At 38.2% G+C, this 27,831-nt stretch overlaps 1 protein-coding gene across 1 annotated transcript; it reads left to right on the top strand.

Moving 5' to 3' along the window:
* The first annotated feature begins 369 nt into the window (after positions 1 to 369).
* Positions 370 to 23,867, top strand: GORAB (golgin, RAB6 interacting). Its single transcript, XM_006060372.3, has 5 exons — positions 370 to 712; positions 8,540 to 8,888; positions 11,080 to 11,181; positions 13,732 to 13,872; positions 21,500 to 23,867. Exons 1-5 carry the CDS (start codon positions 577 to 579, stop codon positions 21,957 to 21,959), a joined length of 1,188 nt encoding a protein of 395 aa, XP_006060434.1. The 5' UTR covers positions 370 to 576; the 3' UTR covers positions 21,960 to 23,867.
* Positions 23,868 to 27,831: the final 3,964 nt, after the last annotated feature.

Genomic DNA, 27,831 nt, shown 5'->3' with positions numbered 1-27,831 from the left:
AATCTGGGAGTCGCAACGGCCTCTGGGAGACCTAACCATGTTGTTACACGTGTCCGTTCCTTTCCCACTATTATACCCCAGTCTTCTGAAATGATTCTTTATAATTAAAAGCTTAAACCTGGACATTCTTGAGTCAACCTGCAGGATAAAGTCAATGCCGTTTTAAAGGAACCCTCTACAAATCATGCAGTGACACCTCGCATGACCGCCACGCAGAGGGCTCCGCTCCAGTAAATTTACAAAAGGCCCCTAGAGGCAGGGTCTGTCCTCCCTTCTGCGCCACCGACTCGTAGCCACTTTCTCATTGCCTGTTTATCTCCAGCCTACTCGCATCGGTATTTCCTCTTTTTCCTCTTGAAGCGATAATCCAACAAGCACAGGAGACAGGGAGAAAGAGAAAAGCCAGGTCAAGGGGAACGAATGTCTGCGAAACCAAGATTTCCGTATGCACTTTATCAGGCACTGCCGGAGACAACCTGAAAGAGATCCGGGTCCTGCTACAAGGGAGAAGGGGGCCTTGCGTCCAGAGTTCGATGCGCTGATTGGTTGGTCCGCCGCGGCAGGGGAAGAACCCGGATGTGCCTGGGTAGTCGTGTTGGCAGTCGGGGCTCCGAGGTTTGGGGTACTAGGCGTGCTGGCAAGCCAAGGCGGATGGCGCAGGGTTGGGCCGGCTTCTCTGAGGAGGAGCTGAGGCGACTAAAGCAGACTAAAGGTAAAGGGACGGGTCTACAGAGCTTTAATTCTTCGATCTGTTAAGGGAAGGGGCGGGGCTGCAGTTTTTGAGCGAAAGGAGGCGGGGAAAAGGGTTACCTGTGTTAGGGACAGGGAGCTGTAAGTAGGAGGACAGGATTGAGGGGGGCTCGGGAGCTGGATGCACTTGGAGCCACGGCTGAGGTGGCGGTGGGGGTATGTGGCAGACCCATGAGACTGAGATCTACTTTTTAAAAAGAGAGTTAAGGCATCTGTTTCAGGGATTTGACTTTTTCCTGGGAAAGAAATGGGACTTGGGAGAGGAAGTGACCTGTAGGAGGCTTGCTGCACAGATCAGTGGTTGGAGGGTTGGGGTCAGAGTAAAGGAAGGAGGGGCACACATCGTATTAGAGTTAAATTGTGGTGTATTTATAGAAGCAGACTGTGATTGGGAAAAGGAAGCACAGGGATCTGAATAAATGCAGAAAGTTTCAGTTTGTTATGATACATCTGGAGTCTTGCATTCACTTCTGGCTGCCAGATGATTTTTGCAGTTCCTTCCAACTCTTGAGAGTCAGCAAACCAAAAGGGTCTTTGAGAGATTAGGTGTGAAATGTATAGCTATCTATCTACCTATCAATCTATAGACATGCATATCTACTGACTTCAGTGTAAGCTAAATTTTTGTGCTTGCTTCTCCATCTTTATAGTGTAATCACTAAATGGACTTTTACTGTTTTGTTATTTTTTAATGAGGGAATTAAGTTTGATATTTGGTGAGAAACTCGTAATATAAACTGTGCTTTGTGATTGAAATTTCATAAAGTTGTGTATAGTGATCTTGCTAGTACACGCTACTTCTGTGAGTTATACCACTCTTGGTACCATAACTTACACATTCTGGGGGGAAATTAATAATCCCTTCTATTCGTTTTATTAGAGTGTGTGAGAAAAAGTTGGATGTTGCTCAGGTCAGCTTGTTTGTTTTTAGTATGGTGGTGAAGATAATCTAGGCCTGAGGAGTGGAAAAGGAAGTAAATTTGTAATGTGATAGCAGTGTAGATTATACGGATCGGGAAAATTTTGACTGATCCAGAGACCTTTAAAAGCTGAATCATAAAAGTTACACTAAAGTTTGTAATTAACTGACATTCCTGGTACTAGTACCCTGCCTCCAATCTGACCCAAAGTTAAGGGGGGCAGATTCTGCATTAGGGATGCTGATATAATCAGAGTTTCATCCCTGCCTTCAAAGAGCTTATAGTCTGCTGAGGAGACAAACTATAATATAATGTAATAGTAGATGTTGTACCAGAGCTTGCTACAGAATTAACAGAAATGTTATTTTGCTGGTGGTTGGATGGAGCTTGGCAGTATTTCAGAGAGATTGTGTGTTAGTAGAGGTGAGTTTGCCCAGGGAAGGAAGACTTAATGCTAAATTGAACACTGCTAAAATAAATAAATAAATAAATAAAAATAAATTGAACACTGCTGCTGCTAAGTCACTTCAGTTGTGTCCGACTCCGTGCTACCCCATAGATGGCAGCCCACCAGGCTCCCCCATCCCTGGGATTCTCCAGGCAAGAGTACTGGAGTGGGTTGCCATTGCCTTCTCCGAATTGACATTGGATTTATTATTTGAAAGTACATTTCTAAATATCTCCATAATTTGGGATAGAGAGGGGATGAAGGACCTTAACTTTACGACCTATCATTTCACTGAGATTTTAGAACATAGACAACAACTAGTCTTTGACTATCTTAAGAAAACATTTCAACATTTTGTATACTCAGCCAGCCACAGTGATTGAAAATAGTAGATCTCACAGCTCTGCCTCTAAATCTTTTTGTCTTGGATTTCTCATTTATAAAACTAAAAGAGCTGAATCTTTTATTTTAATGCTCCTTCCAGCTGTTCTCCAGCCTTAAAAATATATTTAAATAATCTATGAAGATGGAGTTGGTTGCCAGCAAAAATAAAGACAGCAAGGTCTAGAGAAGCCCATATGGGCATCTGGGAAAGTCAAAAATGTTCCTCATACTCTTGTATATATTGTTTATAATATTAAAAAGCTAGAAGCAACCTAGTGTTCATTAACAAGGGAACGGATAAATAAATTGTGGTATAATCATCCACTGGGCTACTATACAGCTAGTGGGAATTGAACTACAAGCTGGGTGTATTAGCATATATAAATTTCATCGACTTAATATGTGAAAAGAGCAAATTGCAGAAGAATATATACAGTCTGCTACCATTAGTAGAAGCTCAAAATCATACAAAGCAGGTATATTCATTTAGGAATATAGGGAATATATTAAAAAATTAAAAGAATAAAAGACAAAATTTAGGATGGTGGGAAGGCAAGGGAATATGATCAAGAAGGGGCAAATGCAGTTTCAAAACTATTGATAATAGTGAAGTCAGGGTAAGCCAGGTTAGGCTGCAGTAACATATAGCCCTGAAATATCAGTTGTTTGAAATAGTAGAGGTTATTTTTCACTCTAGTTTCATGTCTAACATGCGCTAAGAGGTGACTGTTCCATATAGCCGCTACACACCATGATTTGGTGCTGTCATAGTTCACTATCACTGTAGCGGGAGAAGATTGTGAAGTGAGCATGGGCAATAAATGCTTCCATCAGTAGAAGATCAATAGACTCTTAGAGCATATTCTCAATAGAGTATTATACAGCATTAAAATTAAATGGCTACAGCGACATGAACAACTTGGATGAATAATGGCAATATCATATTAAGTTAAAGAAGATTATATCCTGCATGACACCCTTTATGTAAAGTTAAAATAACTAAATAATATAACATTTAAAAGAAGTATTTGTAGACACAGTATGACATAAAAAGGAAAGGAAGGGAATGATCAACATATGATTCAAATGATGATTATCTTGGGTGGGGAAAGCAGGGCTTGATTAAAGGATGTATAGCAAAGATCACAAACTCAGCCTACTGGCTTGATTTAAGCCAAAAATGTTCATTTTTTTCATCACCTCCCCCCTTTTTGGATTATCTAATCTTAAAACTTCTTTTAAATTAATACTGGGGAAATTATTTCTGGTTCACTTCTCTTCCCAGTATATTCCTGTTGCCCTTGTTTTTGTATCAGACCTAGTGCTAGTTCAGCATTGAATTGTAAGCATAAGTGTTATGTCACTCCTGGGTCAGAGCAATTAATTGCTAAACCAAGTCCTCCCTAAGCTCTTTTCTCACCTGCCCTGGGGGCTAGCAAACTCTGACTGGGTAGTCAGCCTGGAGCCCCGAGAGGCTGATCAGCAGGAAGCCCCTGCTGGCCTTCAGTTGGCACGTGGCGTTAATAAGAAATAAACCTTTGTTGTTTAAAACCATAAAGTTTCCAGGGTTCTTTGCCCCTATAGCATAACCTAGATTTTCTTGATTGATACAGTTCTCTATATTTTACATAAAAATCTGAATTTTTCTAGTGAAAAATCAAAATGTCTGGTAACATGGACCTAAATTTTTTAGTGACAGCTGCCATCTTTAAGGGCTTCCTTGGTGGCTCAGCTCGTAATTAATCTGCCTGCAATGCGGGAGACCTGGGTTTGATCCCTGGGTTGGGAAGAGCTGGAGAAGGGAAAGGCTACCCACTCCAGTATTCTGGCTTGGAGAATTCTATGGACTGTACAGTCCATGATGTCGGTTAGAGGTGGCTAATGGATTGTCCCCTTTAAACTATACATGTGCTCCCAGTTGACCACAGCCTCCTTGGTACTTGCAGCCCCCCAAAAAAGTATGCAAAAGAGCATGTTCCTATTTTTTTTCCCCCTAATTCTTCCTAAAGACTGAATTTTTTAAGAGCAGTTTTAGGTTGATGGCAAAATTGACAGGTAGATACAGAGGTTTCCCAGATAGTCCCTGCCCCAACAGGTACATAGCCATCCCCAGTATCAACGTCTTCCCCCAGAGTGACATATTTGTTATAACTTTCATTGACCCATCATAAGTCACCCGAGTCTGTAGTTTACATTAGGGTTCAGCCTTGGTGTTATACATTCCACAAGTTTGGACAAATGCATGATGTCATGTATCTGTCATTATAGTATACAGAGTATTTTCACTGCCCTAAACATCGTCTTTTCTCTGCCTGTTCATTCTCTTTTCTCCTGAAACCTTAGCAGTTACTGATCCTTTTACTGTCTGCATAGTTTTACCTTTTCCAAAATGTCATATAGTTGGAATCATACAGTATATAGCCTTTTCAGATTGTTTTCTCTCTCTTAGTAGTATGCAGTTAAGGTTTCCCCATGTTCTGTGTGGCTTGATAGCTGATATCTTTTATTTTTAGCTTTGAATAATATTCCATTGGTCTGTATGTACCACAGTTTATCCATTCACCTATTGAAGGACATCTTGGTTGATTCCAGGTTTTGGCAGTTAGGAATTAAGCTTCTATAAACGTCCATGTTCAGGTTTTTGTGTGGATGAGTTTTTATCTCATTAAAAATACCAAAGAACACAATTGCTAAATCATATGTTAAGAAATGTTTAGTTCTATGAGAAACCACCAAACTGTCTTACAAAGTGACTACCATTTTGCATTCCCACCAACAATGAAAGAGTTCAGGTTGCTCCACATCCTCACCCACATTTAATGTTCTCTGTGTTACAGATTTTTGGCCATTCTAATGGTTGTGTAGTGGTTCAGTTCAGTTAAGTCTCTCAGTCGTGTCCGATTCTTTGTGACCCCATGAACTGCAGCATGCCAGGCTTCCCTGTCCATCACCAACTCCCAGAGTTTACTCAAATGCATGTCCATTGAGTCAGTGATGCCATCCAACCATCTCACCCTCTGTCATCCCCTTCCCCCGCCTTTAATCTTTCCCAGCATCAGCGTCTTTTCAAATGAGTCAGTTCTTCACACCAGGTGGCCAAAGTATTGGAGTATCAGTTTCAGCATCAGTCCTTCCAATGAATATTCAAGACTGATCTCCTTTAGAATGGACTGGTTGGATCTCTTTGCAGTCCAAGGGACTCTCAAGAGTCTTCTCCAACACCACAGTTCAAAAGCATCGATTATTCGGCGCTCAGCTTTCTTTATAGTCCAACTCTCACATCCGTACATGACCACTGGAAAAACCATAGCTTTGACTAGATGGAGCTTTGTTGGCAAAGTAATGTCTCTGCTTTTAATATGCTGTCTAGGTTGGTCATAACTTTTCTTCCAAAGAGCAAGCATCTTTTAATTTCATGGCTGCAGTCACCATGTGCAGTGATTTTGAGCTCAAGAAAATGAAGTCTCATTGTTTCCATTGGATCCCCATCTATTTGTCATTTGCTATTTTTGTAGTGGTATCTCATTTTAATCTGCATTTCCCTGTGGTATATGGTTTAGATTCTTTTCATATGCATAGTTGTTATGTGTATATCTTCTTTGGTGACAAGGTATCTGTTAAGGTTTCTGACCCATTTTTTAATGAGGTTGTTTTCTTATTGTTGAGTTTTAAGAATTCTGTGTATATTTTAGATAGCAGTCTTTTATTAGATGTGTCAGTTGCAAATGTTTTCTTCCAGTTTGTGGCTTGTCTTCTCTTCCATTGACATTGTCTTCCACAGAGCAGAAGTTTTTGATTTTCATCAAGTATAGTTTATCAGTTATTTCTTTTGGTATTGTATCTGAAATTCACTGCTGTACCTGACATCTTCTAGATTTTCTCCTGTGTTGTCTTTTAGGAGTTTTATAGTTGAGTTTTGCATTAGGTCTATGATCCATTTTGAGTGAAAGGTATAAGGTCTGTGTCTAGATGTATTTTTGTGCCATTTGTTGAATATTTTTGTTCTATTGTATTGCCTTTGCACCCTTGTCAAAGATCAGTTGACTGTATTAAAATAGGCCTATTGCTGGCCTCTCTATTCTGTTCCATTGATCTTTATTCTATTCTTCTGCTAATTCCCACTGTCATGATTACTATAATTTTATAGTAAGTGTTGAAGTCAAGTAGTGCCAGTCCAACTTTGTTCTTCAATATTTTATTGGTTATTCTGGATCTTTTGCCTCTCTGTATACACTTGAGAATCAGTTTGTTAGTATCCACAAAATAACTTGCTGGGATTTTAATTGGTATTGCTCTGAATCTATAGATGAGTTTAGGATGAACTGATTGACATCTTGACAATGTTGAATCTTCTTATTCATGAATGTGGAATATCTCTCCATTTGTTTAGTTCCCTGATTTCATTTGAATTTTGTAGTTTTCCTCTTAGATCTTGTACATATTTTGTTAGATTTATATCTAAGTAATTCTTTTTTTGAATGCTAACATAAATGTAACTGTGGTTTTTAATATCAAATTGCACTTGTTCATTGCTGCTAGGAAAGTGATTGGTTTTTGTATATTAATCTTATATTCTGCAACCTTGCTATAATGATTTACTAGTTACAAAAGGTTTTTTTTGTCATTTGTTTAATTCTTAAGTGACCTGATTTGTTGTTTGGGAGTTTAAAAATTAGCATTTTTAATCTCATAGGTAGGTTCTGTGAAAATGCAAAATAAAATGGAAGCTGCATTACTGACTTTCAGAGAGATGTTAATAATTCAGCTAACAAGTGTAACTGAAAGGTCAGCAGGCTCAATGACATTTTCTGATGGTGTGAATAAAGATCAGTATAGGTTTCTGTTGCAAGATATAGTACATTACTTGTGTTTCTGGCTAAAGTCAATAGCAATAACATTTTACTTTTGGTTATATGTCTTTTGAAAATATTTTCTTCCCATATTTCATTTAATTCTTACATCAACTCCTTGAGTTAAGTAAAGGAAGTAAATTTTCAACCAGTTTGACAGATGAAGAAACTGAGGTGTAGAATATTAATAATCAGTTGACTTGCCTAAGGTTACTGAGGTGGAGAAAAGCAACAATAGAAATTTGACTCTCAAGCTTTAACTCTCCTTTGGGAAATTTAAATAATAAGCTTATGTTGTTTCAGAGGTCATTATTAGGTTTTACAAACCCCATTTAGTTCATGTACAAAAACTTATCAGTTTCATTTCTTGGGCACTTATTGATCTTAAGTATAGTGTGAATGTGAGTCAGAGTCTCCAGTTGTCTGACCTACAAGGTTAATATTGGTATGGACAGTCCAAAAAGTACATTTAATTACTTTCTTATCATTTAATTCATAATACTTTTTTAAAAAGACTTCTCCTGATTATTTTGTCTTCCTCTATTGCTTTGCTCAGGCTGCTATTAAAATTAGCTTGCATACATTGATTAAAGGCTAACTGCACTTTGGGGAACGTAGGCCCAGGCTGTTTGAAAGATGAAAGGAAACAATTTAGGGTTAACTAGCATCCCTAAAATTAAAAGACTTCATTCGGTAATACTTTGTGTATTGTGTCTACCTATGTATCAAATTACCCTAAGATCTGTTAAAATTTAAGAAAGGTGAAGCCCATTTGAAAAAAGCCACCATTTTATTTCAGAAGAACAGACAGGGCCATCAGTCAAACTTAAGACATATCAGTCAATTCATTTGTCTACCAACTTCGGTCATACTAGATTCTTCTGACAGCAAATCAGGATGAAACCTTGCTTTGTATTCTAAGGCCTAACTCACAAAGAAATGGACTTCCTTAAAGATAAATTGAAAAGTAGGATAGTTTTTGTTAAATATTAGCAGTATGATCAGAGAACTGTCAAATTCTGCAGGAAGATGGCAGGTTTTTCCCCTGGGATTTTAAGGAAGACAAGGGAAGAAAAACCCTGCAGAATTACTAGAGTTTAAGGTTAATGCTTTATTTTCTTAGAGAAGTTATAATTATTTGCTGCTCACACAAAGGAATTTTTCTCCATTCTTTTTTTTATGTATAGATCCATTTGAACCACAGCGGCGTCTCCCTGGGAAGAAAAGTCGACAACAACTTCGGCGAGAAAGAGCCCTTCAAGAGCAAAGTCAAAAATTTGGACTTCAAGATGGGTCAACCTCATTACCTCCAGAGCAGCTGCTTTCTGTACCAAAACAAAGATTTAATACTCAGAGACCATATTCTTCTCCTCCTACTCCCCTTACAGTCACCTCTCCTGTTGGTGATGGAAAACCACAGGGTACTGAAAGTCAACAAAAGGAACTGGGACTTAAGAATTCCCATGAAGTTCACAAAAATGCTGAGGTTCTGCCTCCAAAACCAGATTGTCAATTGGAAAAAAAGAAAGTGGAATTGTTAGTAAGTCTATATATCCATGAGACTTTCTTTCCATTTTACTTTTTTTTTTCCCCCATTGAACTTTGAAGAAATACAGTTTTAATATTTTGTTTGTTTGATAGTCTAACCTAGAAATGTGATGAATAAACTGTTGAAAAATAGCTACGACCTAAATATAAGTAGCAGTGTTAAGCATTTTATATGTTTTGTGTTATTTAGTCTTCACAACAGTCTTAGGATGCATGTTCGTTGTTTTCACTTTATGGATGCGATATCTTAGAAAAGATACTGTATTCCCAAAGTGAATACCCTGCTAATAAGTAATAGAGTTGGGGTTCACATGCAAGTCTCTGGATCCAAAGTCTGTGCCCTTTACACTCACCACAACCAGTTCTTATATGTATGATACTCCTCCCCAGATTGAACCCATTCTTTCAACTTTCAGATAGCATCTTCATTGACCTAGAAAAGGGTGCTTGTTGAAGAGACATGAAGATCAAAGGAAAGAGTATAGGGAATTGAGAGGACAAATTAAATAATTAGTCATTAGATTTCTTTATTTGTTGTATTGGTATTAGAAACCACTTCCTGAATTTAGTTTAGCCCTATTCTTGTGGCGATTGCCATTCTGTGACTTGTGAATTCTTATAATCAGTTTTTTTCTATTATATAACTTATGTATGAATAGCCCTTCTTTGTTTCTCCTGATTTATCACTCACAGGGAAGAAAGAATAGTCTCTGTTTCTGTTTTCCATTTCCTGAGTCACTCTTTTTCAAAGTGTCGTATGTTTTATCTAATCTCAGCTCTTTTTCTAATCTCTGCTGATCCAGATTCTCTACTAAGTTTAAAGTGTTTCCTGCCCACCAGGGTGTACAGCCAAGAAATCATTTTGACAAGAGATATAAAGCCATATGAATTATGGAACCAAAATTAAATGTGCCTACATTTAATGTTTTAAATATAGTATACTCTCATAGTTCTGAAACAAGTTGGGGTGGGGGGTTTAAATTGGAAAATTGAGATTGAATGTCATTAGGAAAATTATTATTATCATTTTAGGTACTTGAGAAAATTTTCATAGAAGAAATGTCATCTCAGGAATGGTTGTTGAAAAGGAGAAATTCTGAGGCTAGAAGAGAGGAAAAGGAAAGCTATATATTAGAGAATGTTCAGAGATGACATCTCACTTTTCTGAAAGAGGCACACGATAGCCCAGAAAATTGTAGAGAATTAAAGAAGTATGAAGAAGGGCTTGGAAGCTGAAGATGCCTATCTAGTGAGTTCCTTGACCCCAAAGGGGAGATGATGCTCTGATAAAACTAACCGAGAACATCCAGGTGTCAGTGCTGCGGATCATTTGACAGAGGGTACTGGTTTGAGCTGCAACTAAGATCTGGGGAGGAGAAGCCTGCAAACAGTAAAAATGAGCAAGGACCAATGGCAGCACTAAGGTGGAGATTGTAGGAATAAAGAGAAAAGGATAATTTTGCAAGCAGTTACTACGTCTCAGAAGGGAGATTTTTGATACAATGGCTATGAGAAATGACAGTAATAGGGACAAACGGCTTTGTCATTACCTTGTTTAATTTGCATTGACATTAAGTATGTGAATTTACAGAAAATTTTAATATATTTCAGAATTGGATAGATTGGAAGACAATTCATGTTTGTAGATCTTTGGAGTTTTTTTTGACCCCAGCATTCAAGTCTTATTTCATAGTGTTTCATTCTTTAAAAACGAGAGCTAGAAAGAAGTGAACAAATTGAAAGAAAAATGCATGAAATAAACATTGGTTATTGTTTGTTATAGAAAACTCTTAAAAGATTTGACATTAGCTATAGGACAATTTATTTTGCTATCTATTTTGCATATAATACATGATTAACTTAAACAAGTTTCTTTGTACTCCTAAAAAATGCCATAGTACTCTGGCTTCAAGTTTGTGGGTTTCTAGCTTATATGCGTATAGTGGATTTCAAAGGGCCAATTTATCTAAGCCTTTACATCAAATTATAGTCTTTGTTCCTATTAGAACAAAATAATGAACTGCAGATGGGTTCCTTTTAAGAGAACTTTTTTTGGGGGGGGAAAAAAAAATATATATATATATATAAAATCTGGTTGATTGAATTTTATACTTAGGAACTCATACTGGCAAGGTGTGGAAAAGTACAAAAAGCTCATTTTTATACATTTGCTCCCAAGGCAAGAAAAATCTCGTTGGGAAGTCCTCCAGCAAGAACAGCGGCTAATGGAAGAGAAAAATAAACGTAAGAAAGCTCTTTTGGCTAAAGCTATTGCAGAAAGGTGAGGCACCTGAACCAGGAGAGGTTGTTTGTAACCTGTAATCAGTTTTGTCATGTTCTGTATTTATTTTCCTATGTCTGTTCTAATAAATGACATTTTCTCTACAGTCATTACTTTTAAGACCTATTAAACAAATTATGCCTTACAAGTGATACAGAGATTCCAGTCTTAATTTATTAAGGCTTTTAGAGCATAGATTATAATGTATTTATGAATATAGATGCAGTTAAAACTTAAGATCATCATCAGTGTTTTTTAGTTTTAACCAACTACATACCCATAAGGGAGCAGTAAATAGCTGTTGATGTAAGTAAATTGGGCTTCCCTGGTGGCTCAGATGGTGAAGAATCTGCTTGCAGTATAGGAGACCCGGGTTTGATTCCTGGGTTGGGAAGATTCCCCTGGAGAAGGGAATGACAACCCACTCCAGTATTCTTGTCTGGAGAATTCACATGGACAGAGGAGTCTGGTGGGCAACAGTCCATTGGGTCGCAAAGAGTCGGACACGACTGAGCAACTAACACTTTCGCTTTCTTTCTTCATAAGTAAGTTAGCAACAAATGCAGGTTTTAATTTTGACCTAAGCCTTAATCATCTGACATGTAGAGGAATAAGATTATTCTGAGTAAGTGACTTATACTCCCACAGATCTTAATTGTATTTTTTTATGGCCATTTTTCTTAAAATTTTATCCTGCCCCCACTGATAAAAAGATACATGATATAACTTAACTTTATCCATGACTCTAGGTCACCCTTAAGAGCACTGTTTTCTATTGCATGTGATTCTGCTTTTCTCTCACCTTCAGAACCAGTTTGTCAGCAGTCCCTTTTCCCTTGCTGCCTTGCACAGGCCTGGAACAGCAGCAGTCCCGTTTGAGCCGCTTTCCCATCCCTTACCCACTCTTCCCTTTTAGTTTGTAGTTTCTGTTATGCTGTGGCCTTAGGAAACCAAGCCCAGTCAATAAAGTAGTGTTTGAGAATAGTGAGAACTAAATGCCAACAAGTATTCAGTGGCATTTTTTTTTTTTTAGATCTCCAGAAAAGTCTAGGAGAACTATTTCTCATTAAAGCTAGGGTATGTGTCAGGGGGAGAGGAAGGCATAGGGCTGGATAGAAAGCTAAGTAGGTATCAGAGTAATTCAGGATTTTATCTGCCAAAGGGATATATGTATTTAAAACTAATGATTTTTTTTTTCTCTTACTGTACATCTTGATCTTTCATGAAGCATAGAAAATTTCAACTTGACTTACATTTCAAGAAGAAAACAGTGTGATTATTGAAATGCATTTTAGTAGTCTTCAATTTGGAAGGGGTTAGGGAGGCTATTTACTGGAGATTTTACAAAAAGATTTACAGGCTCAGTACTTGTTTTTCTTTATATGATTTTGATTTAAGACAGCACTGCTATAGACAGACATGTAAGGAAATGCAACCTGGTTAGATTATTAACAAATGGACAGTGGGTTATTAAAGCACGTGTGCTCAGTTGTATCCCACTCCGTGACCCCATGGACTGTAGCCCACCAGGCTCCTATGTTCCTGAGATTTCCCAGGCATGAATGCTGGAGTGGATTGCCATTTCCTTCTCCAGGGGATCTTCCCAACCCAGGGATCAAACCTGTGTCTGTTGCCTCTCCTGTTTGGCAGACAGGTTCTTTACCACTGAGCCACCTGGGAAGCCTGAATCATTAAGATTTGAAATAAAAAAATCACTTGGTTAACTTTTGTAGATAGTAAACAAGAGTAAATGCATAATGGAGTAGAAATCAAGTCACAGTATGGTGGTTTTGTTGAGAGTTTTATTTTCCTTTGAGAATGTGTATGACATTTTGAAACAAGTAAAATTGTGATTAAAGGTTGGCTTTGTATTTGTTTATTGTTTCTGAGGTAGATGATGTACTTGGGAGTGATGAGAGGGCTGAGGTTGCCCTTAAACAAGGAGGCAAATAGAGTGTTTGGTTTTGAGCCCTGGAAAAAATTTTGAGGACCTGTAGTTTTGCCTACAGAAGAGGAGTCAAAACAATAAAAGTTTGAAGAAATGGGTCTTCAAAATTAAAACCACATAGACATTCTCAGACATACAAAGAAATGATGTTTAATGCTGGCATCTGTTCTTGGTGTCCATTGAAATGAAAATGGGCTTTTCAAGAAGAGTTTAAGGAATTTGAAAAGCTGTGTTCAATACTCTAATGTATCCAGTTCTCTATACAGGTACATCCTTTTAGTGCTTAGGGAATTGAGTATAGACCTATGAGTGAATGATTTATTGTTATTTTTTTAATATTACTTTTTCTCGCGTCTAAAAACAATATATACTAGTAATAAAATTTGGAATCATAAGAGGAAAAAGTGCAAATGCTGTTTTGGAGATATACTAAAATATTGCTAGCATTAGTTTTATTTCAGTTTTTCTGGTTTTTTTTTCTAGTTTTTAAAATTATATACTATAATCATATTGTATATACAGTAGATTGGTTTTTTCAGTTGTATGTGGACATGTGATTTTAAAATGTTGTAATTTTTCCACTCATGTTCCTCATTTTATAGATCTAAAAGAACCCAGGCAGAAACCATGAAACTGAAGAGGATCCAGAAGGAGTTACAGGCTTTAGATGACATGGTGTCAGCTGACATTGGAATCCTCAGGAACCGGATTGATCAGGCCAGCCTCGACTATTCATATGCTCGGTGAGTTGCTGCTGCTAAGTTGCTTCAGTTGTGTCCGACTCTGCGTGACCCCATAGATGGCAGCCCACCAGGCTCCTCCGTCCCTGGGATTCTCCAGGCAAGAACACTGGAGTGGGTTGCCATTTTCTTCTCCAATACATGAAAGTGAAAAGTGAAAGTGAAGTTGCTCAGTTGTGTCCGACTCTTAGCGACCCCATGGACTGCAGCCTACCAGGCTTCTCTGTCCATGGGACTTTCCGGGCAAGAGTACTGGAGTGGGGTGCCATTGCCTTCTCCTTCAGTGAGTTAGGAGTCTGATTTAGTTAATGTATATTGTTAGCTGGGCCAGAGGCATTTATGTATATCATCGTTAAGCCTCATAACGATAGTATTAGGTGCTGTACCTACTCCGGTTTTTAGTCAGTTCAGTCACTCAGTTGTGTTCAACTCCTGGAGCTTGCTCAAACTCATGTCCATCAAGCTGGTGATACCATCCAACCATTTCATCCTCTGTCATCCCCTTCTCCTGCCTTCAGTCCCAGCATCAGGGTCTTTTCCATTGAGTCAACTCTTTGTATCAGGTGGCCAAAGTATGGGAGCATCAGCTTCAGCATCAGTCCTCCTAATGAATATTCAGGACTAACTTCCTTTACGACTGACTGGTTTTTTCTCCTTGCAGTCCAAGGGACTCTCAAGAGTCTTCTCCAACACCACAGTTCAAAAGCATCAATTCTTCAGTGCTCAGCTTTCTTTTTGGTCCAACTCTCACATCCATACATGACCACTGGAAAACCATAGCTTTGACTATATGGACCTTTGTTGGCAAAGTAATGTCTCACTTTTTAATATGCTGTCTAATCAAATTATCTCCTTCTTGAAGTCTTCATTAACTCTTAAATCTGCCCTATTCATTAACCTTTTATATCCCTGTTAGAGGATTTCTTGCTTTGTTTATTAACATTTTAGTCTTTCCTGCTAAGCCATCAGCTGTTTAATATTTGAGACTCTTTAAAAGTCTGAATGAGTTCCTCCAGAACTCTATATTATTCTAACACCAAGTCTGTGCTCTTTCTTTAAGAAATTTTGATTATCTGAGATGGTCTAAGGATTAGCCTAGTTCTCATTTCAGTTTTCATCAAAGAAAGATCTAGTTTATTTTTTAAAAGCCTTTGAGTATTTTAAGGAAAATACCACTCTGTATTGAAAGCTTGAAGTTTTTTTCTTTTCTCTTTTTCAATTATGCTCTGTGTAAAATGGTTTGCTATCACATGTTTCCTTGGTTTCAATGACTGGCATTTTTTTTAAGAGAAAAAATCATCATTGCATGTTCTCAAAACAAACACATGTAAAGAATTACATGAACTTTAAACAGATAAAAGAGCAAAAAAATTAAGTCCAATTTCAGGGTTTTCAGTCTTTTCAACATTGCTTTAATCATCCTGGTTTGTCTTTTTTCACAAGGGAATGCTGTGTTAATGACTCAGTTTTGCATCTTTCTCTGTAACAGTAGAAATCAATCAGAATGCCTCATTAGTCCAGAGTAAACCACAGCATCAGAATGTTTATATAACAATTTAATAAAGCGGAAATGCTTGATTGTGGTTTTTAATTCACTGTTTATTGTTTAAGAAAGAGGTTTGTGGTGTCCTTGTGATTTTTGTAATTGTTGTTTGACCATATGCTATTAGACGTAATGGGTTGCTTTTATTAATTAACTGTATAAATTAATGCCATCAGTAGCTGATAACTGGTGGTTCCATTTCTATTAATAAGGTCATTAAGGAGGTAACCAAGATTTTATTAAGATTAGACTAAGCCCAGATTTTTAGCACATTTTTCCTCTGTAACAAGTTTGCCAGAGGAATGTTTTTATGCCTTTTTAGCTCTTTAAATGAATAATTCTGATTATTCTGGATGTCTCAACAGAAAAATCATTTGATCATGTTTTAATTCTGTCCTAGGGGAGGGCTGGAGAAGGATGCCTTTGTACATTGAACATTATACAAGAAATGCCATTGTTTTAGCCTTCAGAGAACCACAAAGAAGGTGGGCTTGCTGGTTAAAGGAGACAATATCCCACAATATATGAGTATTTTTTCATGACATTTTGGTACCCTTGATATAGTAAAAAGATTTTACATGATAAATTGTTGCATCTCTTAACAAGCTAAAGATGACAGTTTGTCATGGTACTAACACTGATAGATGTTTGTGAATATCCTTATTGTATGTGTGACATTTTTAAAAAAATAAGCTCTTGAATTAAGTCAAAGAGAGCCATAGACAATTTAGCCTAGAACCAGGGTTGTATTTAGCCTAGAACTAGCGTCATGCAGATTAAGACAACATTTTCTAAATTTACAGCTGTGGTTGTTAGGCAATTATAGATTGGTGATAATAGCATTATGGTCTAGACTTCTACTGAAGGTAATCCCCAGGGTAGTCTGTTTCATTGGTTCTGTGGGAGATTTCCTTGACTTTGTTTAAATAAAAATATTGTTGTTCTGCCCACAAAAGGTTCTTCTATACAGATAGGCCAGAATTCACCTTAAAACTGGTTCCTGCAGAGCAGTGTCAGGGTAGACACCTCTGAGAAGACGACACTTGGAGTGAGCCAGCTGGAGAGGGCTGTCACGGCTGCTGCTGCACAGCTGGGATTACAGTGCTGCCCTGTGCTGCGCAGACCAGCTTGTAAAACTGAGAGTGGCTCCCTGTAGAACTTTTCTTTAACCCTCAGTGTACTGGGAAAGATTGAAGGCAGGAGGAGAAGGTGACCTCAGAAGATGAAATGGTTGGATGGCATCACCAATTCAATGAACTTGAATTTGAGCAAATTCCGGGAGATGGTGAAAGACAGGGAAGCCTAGTGTGCTGCAGTCCATGGGGTCTCAAAGAGTTGGACACAACTGAGCAACTGAACAACAAAATACCAGGAAAAACAATGTTTGCTATTTGCCTTCCATGTTTAATAGGCACTGCCATGTGTATGTCCACATATGCACACACACACACACACACATAAATGTTCTCAGTTGCTCAGTAGTGTCTGACTCTTCGGCAACCCCAAGGACTGTAGCCCACCAGGCTCCTCTGTCCATGGAATTCCCCAGGCAAAAATACTGGAGTGGGTTGCCATTCCCTTCTCCAGGGGATCTTCCTGACCCAGGGATCAAACCCAGGTCTCCCACATTGCAGGTGAATTCTTTACCGTTGAGCTACCAGGGAAGCCATATTGATTTGATAGGACTGCCATAACAAATTATGGAAAAGTCAGTGGCTTAAAACAATGGAAATTTATTCTCTTGTGCTTCTAGAAACCAGAAGTCTGAAATCAGATGTTAGCAGGGTTGCCATTCTGTCAGAGACTCTAGGGAAGAATATATTCCTTGTCTCTTCTGGTGTCTGGTGGCTGAAGACATACCTTGGCTTGTGGCTGAACTACTCAGTTCTGGGCCTCCAAGGTCACATTGTTTCCCCCTGTTTTCTCTCAAAACTTTCTCTGCCTCTTTCTCAAAAGGAAACATGCAGTTGCATTTAGTACCCAGCTGGATAATCCAAAACAAATTCTTCTTAAAATCTTAAACTTTGTCACATCTTTTGCCATTTGAGGTAATGTTCATAGATTCTTGGAATAGGAAGCGAATATCTTTGGGGGGTCATTTTTTAGCCTGCCACAACATGCATCTTTTGATTTGTCTAATAACTGCAAAATGGGCTTCTCTGGTGGCTCAGATGGTAAAGAATCTGCCTGCAGTCCAGGAGACCCAGGTTCAAACCCTGGATCAGGAAGATCCCCTGGAGAAGGGAATGGCTACCCACTCCAGTATTCTTGCCTGGAGAAGTCCATGGACAGAGGAGCCTGGAGGGTTACAGCCCATGGGATTGCAAACAGTGGGACACAACCAAGTGACTAACACTTTCACGTTCAATAACTGCAAATGTCTTCCTCTGTAAATTTTCTTTGCTCTTCTGGGCAGAAAATGAAAAATAATCCTCACTTGTGTTTAGTGAAAGCTAAGAGCAGATTATAAGTATGATGTTTCCAGTCTAATTTTATACTTTATTAAAAGGTGATGTAATACTTTGGCAAAACAGTAAGGAAACTAAGCAGTTCATTATTGTATCATCCTTTTAGGTCATTCCATCATTCTCTGTTTTCTTATTATTTTAATTTTTCAGCATACATGGGAATAATAGATGAGTAATGAGGAAGTAATTCCTAGGGTGAGGAAATGACAAATGTTTCAAAAAACAGGAAAAACTATATTTCAACAATCCCATAATGTAGCTTAGATTTCTAAAAGGGCCCAGTGGACTGATAAAGTAACTAAAATATAGTCTATTTTTCAAAATATTATAAGTAAATTTTCTCTTTGTTCTCTGGAAAACTTCTAAGAAAGAATAAAAATTATGATATATTGATACTTACAAATAGTTAGAACTGTTCAGAAGATAAACTAAAGAACTAAAAGGTCTAAGAAAACTTTTAGTTTCAGTGGGACCTAATGCATGCCAAGAGTTAATGGTGTTTTAAAAAATTTTCAGGGATACTGAAACCAAGAGATAGTTTCTAGAATCCTTTAAATAACATTCATTAAATCATTCAAGATTCCTTTAAAATAACAAAATGATTCTATAATTACATTTCCAGTTCAATTTGTCTTACTGTATTATGTATAATGCTCTTATTATTCTGTTCCAAAGTATGTCTTCGTAGTCTGATTTGGTATTATCCACCTGACCCCCAGACTTGTAGTGCAGTTTGTGAAACTAATCAATATTTTTTGAACATAAATCACTGTTAAAAAAAAAAAATATATATATATATATATATATATATATATATATATATATATGCATGTTTCTGGCCAGAGGACTTTAAATAAATAAACAAAATGCAGAATCTTCAATGATTTATTCAGAGTGAAAGATCAATGGAAACCTAGGGACCGATTTGCAAATTTTATTTCAATTCGGCATTCATGAGCCTAGTCGGTAAATCTTTACTAACTGACTTTGGCTGACTGAGGCTGACCACAGACTTGCAGAGAAGAGGGGCTTCAGTCAAGGGGAGGGACAAGATACATATACCTCTAGAGAATGTTGTCAGAGCTCTCAAGCTTGATGAAAGAACATTCATAGGTAGGATATTATAAAATATGGGAATAAGGGATCCATATACCCAGCATACCCTCCTTTGTAACAATTCTTTTAACATAGGGATAGTTGAAAAACAGCTTGTTCTTATTCTTATATTTATGAGATGACAGTAAAAAAAATTAGATGTGAGAAATGAACATTATGTAAAAGTTTTCAAATATAAACCCTAAGTTCTTAAATTGTACATAAGTTTAATTGTAAATATTTGTTTGTATGCTTAGTTGCTCAGTCATGATCCCATGGACTGTAGCCCGCCAGGCTCCTTTGTCCATGGGATTCTCCAAGCAAGAATACTGGAGTGGGTTGCCATGCCCTTCTGTAGGGAATCTTCCCCACCCATGGATCAAACCCAGGTTTCCTGCATTGTAGGCAAATTCTTTACCATCTGAGCCACCAGGGAAGCCCAGATACATGTTTAGTGATATACTAACAGTACTTTTTAATTCTGGTGCTCTGAAGAGGAAGTTCTATTTCTTGAATGCCTACCAGGCACTGGGCTAGACACTTGCCCTGTTTTTTGTATTTAATGCTTAGTTAACACTCCTATGAGGTATTACTATCATCACCATTTTATAGACAAACCAAGACTTAGTTCACGAAACTACCCCTGCTCACCATACTGGAATATTTAGTCACTGCATGCCTTTTTTTCAGCCTCTTCCACTGGAACGTGGCTGTGTTTTGTTTTCATGATGTCAGCATGTGCCTGGGGCACACGCAATAACAAAAATGGGAACCCCAGAACATTTAACCCATAAACTGAACTGAGGGGCCTCGCATGACCAGGCACTAAGGGGTCTGTTCAAACTGATATAAGTCAAGCCAAGCCAAGCCAACCCAGCCAGAAGGAATTTTGGAGCATGGAGGCTTTGATTGAAGAGAATTTCATATCACACAGCTGGTGGCCATGTTGGGCTGTGAATATGATAGGAAAGCCTAAAAGAAAGAAACTCTGGTTTCTGACCATTGAAGAGAAGAGCCCTTTATTCTGATGACATGCCTGTGAGATTGCCTCTTATATCCTGCAATAAAACTCCCTCTGTACTTGAGCTAGTATGACTCAATATCTGTTCATCACATCCAGAAAAGGCTTTTGCCAAAACACGTACACACATTGTAAATGGCAAAGGTAGGTTTTGAACCCTGGATTCTCTAAAAGCAAGGCCTTTTATTTATTTATTTTTCACTGTATTTCCTTCTGAGACAGAGACTCTTGCATAAGGAGATCATACCTATTTCTTTTTTGCCATAATTCTCGTACTGGAAATTACTGTTACATTGAGTAAGGTAAGGCAGGGCTTCCCTGGTGGCTCAGCAGTAAAGAATCCGCCTGTAATGCAGGGGACTCAGGTTCGATCCCTGAGTCTGAAGGATCCCCTGGAAGAGGGCATGGCAACCCACTCCAGTACTCTTGCCTGGAGAATCTCATGGACTGAGGAGCCTGGCAGGCTACAGGCCATAGGACCGCCAAGAGTTGGACACAACTGAAGCGACTGAGCATGCACACACTCAGGGTAAGGCAGTCATAACAGGTAAAGCAGCATAGCCTTCACAACTGTTAGTAGTAACTAAACAGAATAATTAGTTGGTAGGAGGAATCAGCCTCTTCTAGACAAAAAGAAAAGCAACACATTATATGGAAAGGCAAATAAAAAAAAACAAAAGAGAGATCGTAAATTGACCTCCTCAGTAGAATTACCCTGCATCAAGTAAGACTGGCATATCTACCAATGGAGTTTCTATATATGTAAAAATAATTGACTTTTCTTAGTAAAAGTCTTACAGTAGTCTGTTGCAGAGTGGACAGGGTGAAAACAACCTGGGGCTTCTCAACTGGGGGCAATTTTGCCCCTTAGGAGACATTTGGTAATATCTGGAGACATTTTTGGTTCTCAGAAGCAATAGGTTCTACTGTCCATGTCTTTCTCCACCAAAAGGTTTCTCCCTTTTCTAATCCATTTAGGCAAGAGATACAGATTTTTCTGCTTTCTCCATCCACTGTTTTACCTCTTATAAATTTAACTGGCTATATGCTAGAGCTGGCTTGCCCTGGTTCATGAGAGAGTTTGTGTATCTCTTCCCAGTTCTGCATTCAGGGATATCACATCAATAGCTTGAAATTGGCTGTGGTAATCATAGTTTTACTACAGAAACTGACAAACACTGCATATTAGGGCTTTCCCCCACTGGAGCTAGCACGCCACTGAATTAACTTTTCAGCCTGGTTTCATTCACGCACAGCCTTGGAAAGAGAAAATGGGTACAGGAAAATGTGTTTAGGTTAGGAGAGTCCAGATGTGCATGTTGTAGAAGTTTCAGCAGCAGTACCCTACTTGGTCTAACATGTAGACAGGTGTTTGTAAAGTATTAATAGCCATATTTTCTTCATACATCATTTTTTCTGGTGTTGGAGTTACTATGTCTAGCCCTCTTGACTGTCTCCTTCAATAGCTGACTAATAGACCAGTGTTTCTATCTGCTCCTGCAGGAAGCGGTTTGACAGGGCTGAAGCAGAGTATGTGACAGCAAAGCTAGAGCTGCAGCGCAAGACTGAGCTTAAAGAGCAGCTCACTGAACACCTTTGTACGATCATCCAGCAGAACGAGCTCCGCAAGGCCAAGAAGTTGGAGGAGTTGATGCAACAATTGGATGTGCACGCTGACGAGGAGACTTTGGAGCTCGAGGTGGAGGTGGAGAGACTGCTGTGTGAACAAGAAGCAGAAGCAAGGAAACAAGTGGTTCATTTAGAGAGGTCATTTCAGCCTTCTGGGGAGAGCGTGACCTTAGAGTTGGCTAAAGAGAACAAAAAGCCTCAAGACCGGGCTGCTTCCCCAAAGGTAGACGAACAGGGGAAAAACTCCAATAGCATTGCCCTTCTCGATCCAGAACGGCCAAATCAAGAGGTTGAAACTGCCGTAAAAGACATTTCAGCTTCTCTCATCACGTGAAGTGTCTGTGTTTTTTGTTCTTTACAATTAAATAGGGTATTCAGTAGACTTTCTGTTGTAGATTACGCCATGACCTCTGATAAATGCCCCTTCAAGACAATATTAATTTTTAAGTCCATTACTTTTAGTATAACATGTTTGGAGGTTCTAGAAAAATCTCAGATTATGATAGTTTTTTATATGTGGGCATAGTTCACCTTGATTTTAATCCAGGTCTTCCATTGTATCCTTATTACTGGGTGAAAACAAGTGATTTTAAAGGATGGAAGAAAAACTACATGGTTAATTGTTTTTTCAGACCAGGTGAATACCAAAATGTAAAAGTGAAAAATGATAATCAGTACCTACTGGAACTTATTTAACTTCTCCTGGGAGAAATATTGGAAATGAGAGTTCTATTTCATGTAATCAATAAAGAGACACAAAAGCTAACATGTGGAAAAGAGAATGAGAGACAAAACTAACAAAAGTACTAGGTTGAATTATCTATTCAGATCTTACTCGTGTAAAATACAACTTGGAAGTTATAGTTTACAAAAAGAACCAGACACCTTAAGTTGCTGTTGATATACATGTACACACATACAAACATAGATATGTATAAATATACCACGGTATATATAATTGTACTATTAATATATTGTCTCTTTTCTAATCAGCACATTGCTTAAATTTAGGCAGTGAAAACCCTTCTATAGGCTGAAAATAATATAGAAAATCTTGTTGCTACTTTTGATTATTTAAAGGTGATATATTTTTTTCCTTAAAGTTACCTGTATGTGTTTTATATGTTGGATATAAATTATCCTGTTGTGGAACATTAAAATTGTTAAAATGATGGTTTTTTAATTACTTCAATAATTTGTTAATTACCATCACTAATACTTGACCACTACATTGTACTATATGAGAATGTATAACTATCATGTGAAATTATGATCTATTAGAAATTCTGAAAGTACAAATATTACATTTTAAGGCTTAAAGAACTATTATAAAAGAAGATAAGGACAAATGTAATATTGTATCCATTATAAGTTCTGAAAAAGTTGGGGATATTCTATTTTAAAATGAGTTTGTTTAAAGATAACTACCTTCTAGGAATGCAGGTGAGCTTTTTATATTATGTAATTTGAGTTGAATTTATAGCTTTCCATTACTGACTTCTCTGAACAGAAACACTTAGATAGTTGTTTTTTTATTTATGAATTACGTACATAAAAACTGAAAGCTTCATTGTTCAAAACACTTATTTTTCTAATGAATAAATGATTCTGATGCATTTATAAAGTGCATTCTTAAGCACTTTGTGGCAATAATGCATCCTGTTTGTTCATGTGGTAGGGGCTTCCCAGGTAGCTCAGTGGTAAAGAGTCCACCTGCCCACACCAGGGATGCAAGAGATGTGGGTTCAGTCCCTGGGTTGGGAAGATCCCCTGGAGGAGGAGATGACAACCCGCTCCAGTATTCTTGCCTGGAGAATTCCTTGGACAGAGGAGCCTGGCGGCCTATTCCATGGGATTGCAAAGAGTTGGACATGGCTGAGCAACTGGGCACACAGTCTGGTTCTCAGCTTATACTTTTACTTAAAAGTACAAGGAGGAAGGAGAACCGTGAAGTAAATGAATTGGATGGGACCTCAGAGATGACTCAGTTTAATCGTCTTATTTTACATTTGAGGAATTTGAGAGTCGGAGCTTTTGCTTATGGAATGCTGGCCAACTTGCTCATATTAAAGTGCTGGTAAAGTTGCAGTTTTAAACTCATGATATATCTCTTACTTATGTAAGGCCATGAAGCTCACTGCATTCTTCCACTTGAAAAGTTTGCTCTCTGACATATTCAGGATTTGTGTTTGTACATGTGAAATGCTTTCAAATATGTCTATAAAAGTCCCTGAAACCGTTATTTTACCTTGCTTGACTTTCCCAGGGTCGTATCCAAGTAAGTGCTCAGGTGATGATATAAGTGACAAAGTTATATTGCATCAGTGTTGTACAAGGCAGCTGTCTCCCATGTGTTAGAGGAACAGAGCAAATGAATGAGAATGGGGGCTTATTGGTATGAGGACCACATCACTGGCTTTTCCAGGATAGCCCTGGTATCTTTTAAAATCATAAAATACATTTGAAAGGCTTTTGATATATGAATTCAGAAATCCACAATAATTGTTATTTTCTATGAATGAAACTATTGGCTCAAAATTCCTGCCATGAGTTTACTGGGGTGCTTCGTAGAACTGTTCCTCTGGTGGTGAACTCCTTTTCCTTCTACTGCTCCAGCTGTTATCAAGGCTCTTAATAATGTGATATGTAATTTCAGAGTTAATTGCTTTGTTATCTCACTTGTTCTATTTAAAAGATAGTGTTTAGACAACTGTAGTGATTTTCACTCATTATCTTTAAAAAGCATACTTTGAAGAGTAGTAAACTTGAATTCCTGAATTTAAAGGTTCTTGCAACTTGAGGCCCTACTTTATATACGAGCCATTTTTATAGGTTTCTGAGAATCCAACTTCCCTAAAGCATGGTTTTTTAAATTGCATTTAAAAATGAAGAGTTTTTTCAAGTGTTTCACGTCTGCATAATTCTCCTGAATTATAGCAATTGCAGGTGGTAAATCTTCGTACTCACTGAGAACACAGCTGGTTTCCAAGTCAGATGTTAAAAATCTCTGATTGGAATTCCTAGAACGTATTTCATTGCTGGATTGCTATTTGAATTACAGAGTGAAAAACTCAGCTGTAAACTTCTCTCATTCTTTGTTTAGATTTGGCAACATCGTACTCTCAAGGAGTTTTAAGTATTCAGCAACTTCCTCTTGTGAGGCACTGGCACAAAACTAACTCAAGTTATTCTGACCCAGGCCATTCCCTGTGACCTTTATAAATGATGTTATGGGGTTTGTATTTCTAAGGAGCTAAGTCAGCATTTCCAAAGGCCTTGATAGATATAACTCAGTCTGCCAGACAAGACCTGGGGCCACTCTGGACCAGGGTAATTATACCCCTTCTCAACATAGATCTATCCCAGGCCAGACTTGAACTACTCTCTGGAGGGATGAAGCAGGACAGTATTTTCCAGTCTGCCTTTACCTTAATGTGAGGCCACTTTTGCGAGCTCCTAATCCCAAACAGTTTTTCTTGAAAATACAACATCATCTCTTCATGCAGCTGATCAAAAAACAAATGTGTAAGATATATGTAGAACTATATAAATGGTATGCATAATGTATAATTTTGAGGAAGCAAAATAAATGACCAGTAATGCATCCTCCAGAAGTCCCCAATTTTTAGAGTACTTCTAATTTTAAATAGTCTATCCAGTTCTGCAATCTCTGAATATATTTAGAACCTACCATATCTTAGTTTGTCTTTAGTACTGAAGAACAACATATATACAACAGAAAAAACAAAAACCCTCTGCTAGACAACATGTCCAGATTTTGAGTTAAAAAATTGTAGTCACTAGAGCAAAAGTGAATTGGAAAAAGGGGAAGTTTTTGCATGACATGATTTAAAACAGGGCCCCACTGAGATTTATCAGTTAAGAAAAAATCAAAATTGGAAAAATGAAATTTAAGCACGTATCTTTCTGACAAAGGGTTGGTAGTATCTTATATGGAGAAGAACATAAATATAATAGCTCATTACAATAATTCAAGGTGTTGCTGAACCAGGGGGCAATAATCATTGCCCAAGCCAGAACAAGATGGAAATGGAATGATCGTGTAAACTCAAGGATAACAGCATGGATGTACATTCAAAGATTACACATAAGAGAAGTCTTTTCAAGCCAAATGACCCTGGGCATCTAAAATAGAGCCATAATTAAGCAATAAGACGTGACAGGGAGCACATTTCTCAGTGATTATAGCATCCCTCGAGGGATAAGTCACTAGGCCAAAGGTTCGTATGAGGAGTGAAATAATAACCTTGCAATGTATAGTATCAAGCTCATAGAGGGAAAAGGAGAAGGAAATGAATAAGGGGCGTTACAGGAGTCATTTCATGAGCTGTGATTTCAGTTGTTGGATAATACTGCCGTGTGTACTTTACATGTAGCCATTAGCCGTTCCCAGCATCCTGAAACTGTATTTACACCAGAGCCCTCATCTAATTTAAAACCCTGCAGAATTGTCCATTTCTCATATTCTTGGCCAAGCAGAAACAAGCAGTTAAGTCACAGACTTGAAAGTTCATAGCCATATGTAGGAAATCCTAGTCTGGTAGAACTTAAAGTTGCTTAGACCCGGCTTTTATAACAAGAATAATTGAAGCAACCACAAGTTATTTTTATTATCTTGGCTCATTTATCTCATGTACATTTCCCTCAGAAACTACCAATAGCCATGGCCCCAGGTGTCACATAGATCCAGAAATATGTCCAGCCTTCTAATCTGAGCTTTCCCTTCCCTATGCTGTGCTGCTAATGGGAGAGAGGGAGAATTCTAGAGCTAGTGACCAACTGAACCCCACAATATGATGGAGGCAGGCCTCTCCCCAGGATGAGAAGTATTCCATCATCAGTAGCCATAAGATGGGGTAAACAATTTCTAAACTTGCATCCCCTGAAAAGCCCAGCAGACAAAGGTAGGTAACTTATTGCCTGATGTCTCTCCATGTTTCTATGATTCTTTATCACTTTAGAAGATAGCTACAAATCTGAACCAAAGTCAGAGGATAAGATTTTTTGTATGTATGAACCTCAGCATCTCCCAATACCAGTAAATTTTGTCTCAGGCTTATACCCTGGACAAAATTCTAGGCAAGCAATCGTTTATCTTAGATATCTTAGGCCCTCTTTCTGGTGACCAGTATTCTCACTCTTTCTCTCAAAATCTATTCTTGAGGAAAAATCTGAATACAGTTCCTCCAAGATTCTTATGTTTAAATCTAACCCCCAGTGTGATGGTATTAGGAGGTAAGGCCTTTGGGAAGTGATTAGGTGATGAGGGTAGAGTCCTCATGAATGGTATTTGAGCCCTTGTAAGAGATGGCAGAGAAAGGGGAGAAGGGGACAACAGAGGGTGAGATGGTTGGAAGGCATCACCAACTCGACAGACATGAGTTTGTGCAAGTTCTGGGAGTTGGTGATAGACAGGGAAGCCTGGTGTGCTGTGGTCCATGTGGTCACAAAGAGTCGGACACGACTGAGCAACTGAACCAAACTAAAGACAGCAGAAATGTCTCTAATTGCTTGCACTGTGTGTGGACACAGGAAATCATCTTCTAACCAGGAAGCGGGTCCTCACTAGACCTCAAATCTGCCAACACCTTGATCTTGGACTTCCCAGCCTCTGGAATTTGAGAAGTAAATTTCTGTTGTTTATAAGTTACCCCATTTATATACTATTCTGTTAGGTTTTCAGACATTTGGTCCTGTCCAAAGCTTCTATGCGCATTATTTGGTCCATGCCAAATGGTTTTGGATGGAACCAAATATCAAGGACCTTTTGGCATGAACCAAATGTCTTATGAACCAAGTATCTTATGGGCATTCTGGATAGGACCAAATGTCCTGTAATTTTCTGTTATAGCAGCCCTAATGGACTAAGACAAAGTTACTTACATCTTGGGAAAACTTTAGGTTGGTAGGTTAGTTTTCCCCAGGGTGTCTGCATTTTAATGAATGGAATATTTTAAAGTAATGTACTTTAATTTGTGTAATGGAAGTCTTAACCCCCAACTAAAGGAATTTCAAGCAGCAGAGAGCAGGTGTGAGAATAGTGCTGTTGCCTGGAGAGGACTTGAAATTCTGAAATCAAACCCTACTGTATGAGCTGAGGAATGAGTCCCCAAAGCCTGTATTGCCCATGCTGGAATAATCCTTAGATGAGGAAAATTACCCCAACCTGTTCTCCCGCAACTTCC

The sequence above is a fragment of the Bubalus bubalis genome, chromosome 5, assembly GCF_019923935.1.
Source record: "Bubalus bubalis isolate 160015118507 breed Murrah chromosome 5, NDDB_SH_1, whole genome shotgun sequence".
In the NCBI taxonomy this organism is placed as follows: domain Eukaryota; kingdom Metazoa; phylum Chordata; class Mammalia; order Artiodactyla; family Bovidae; genus Bubalus; species Bubalus bubalis.
This window is presented reverse-complemented; position numbering and strand designations above follow the sequence as displayed.

Excerpts from the sequence above, each read along its gene's own strand:
- GORAB (XM_006060372.3), top strand. The coding sequence starts at position 577 with ATGTGCCTGGGTAGTCGTGTTGGCAGTCGGGGCTCCGAGGTTTGGGGT. Across the intron at positions 8,889-11,079 it reads GAAAAAAAGAAAGTGGAATT|GCAAGAAAAATCTCGTTGGG; the intron begins GTTAGTAAGTCT and ends TTTGCTCCCAAG. Across the intron at positions 13,873-21,499 it reads CTCGACTATTCATATGCTCG|GAAGCGGTTTGACAGGGCTG; the intron begins GTGAGTTGCTGC and ends CTGCTCCTGCAG.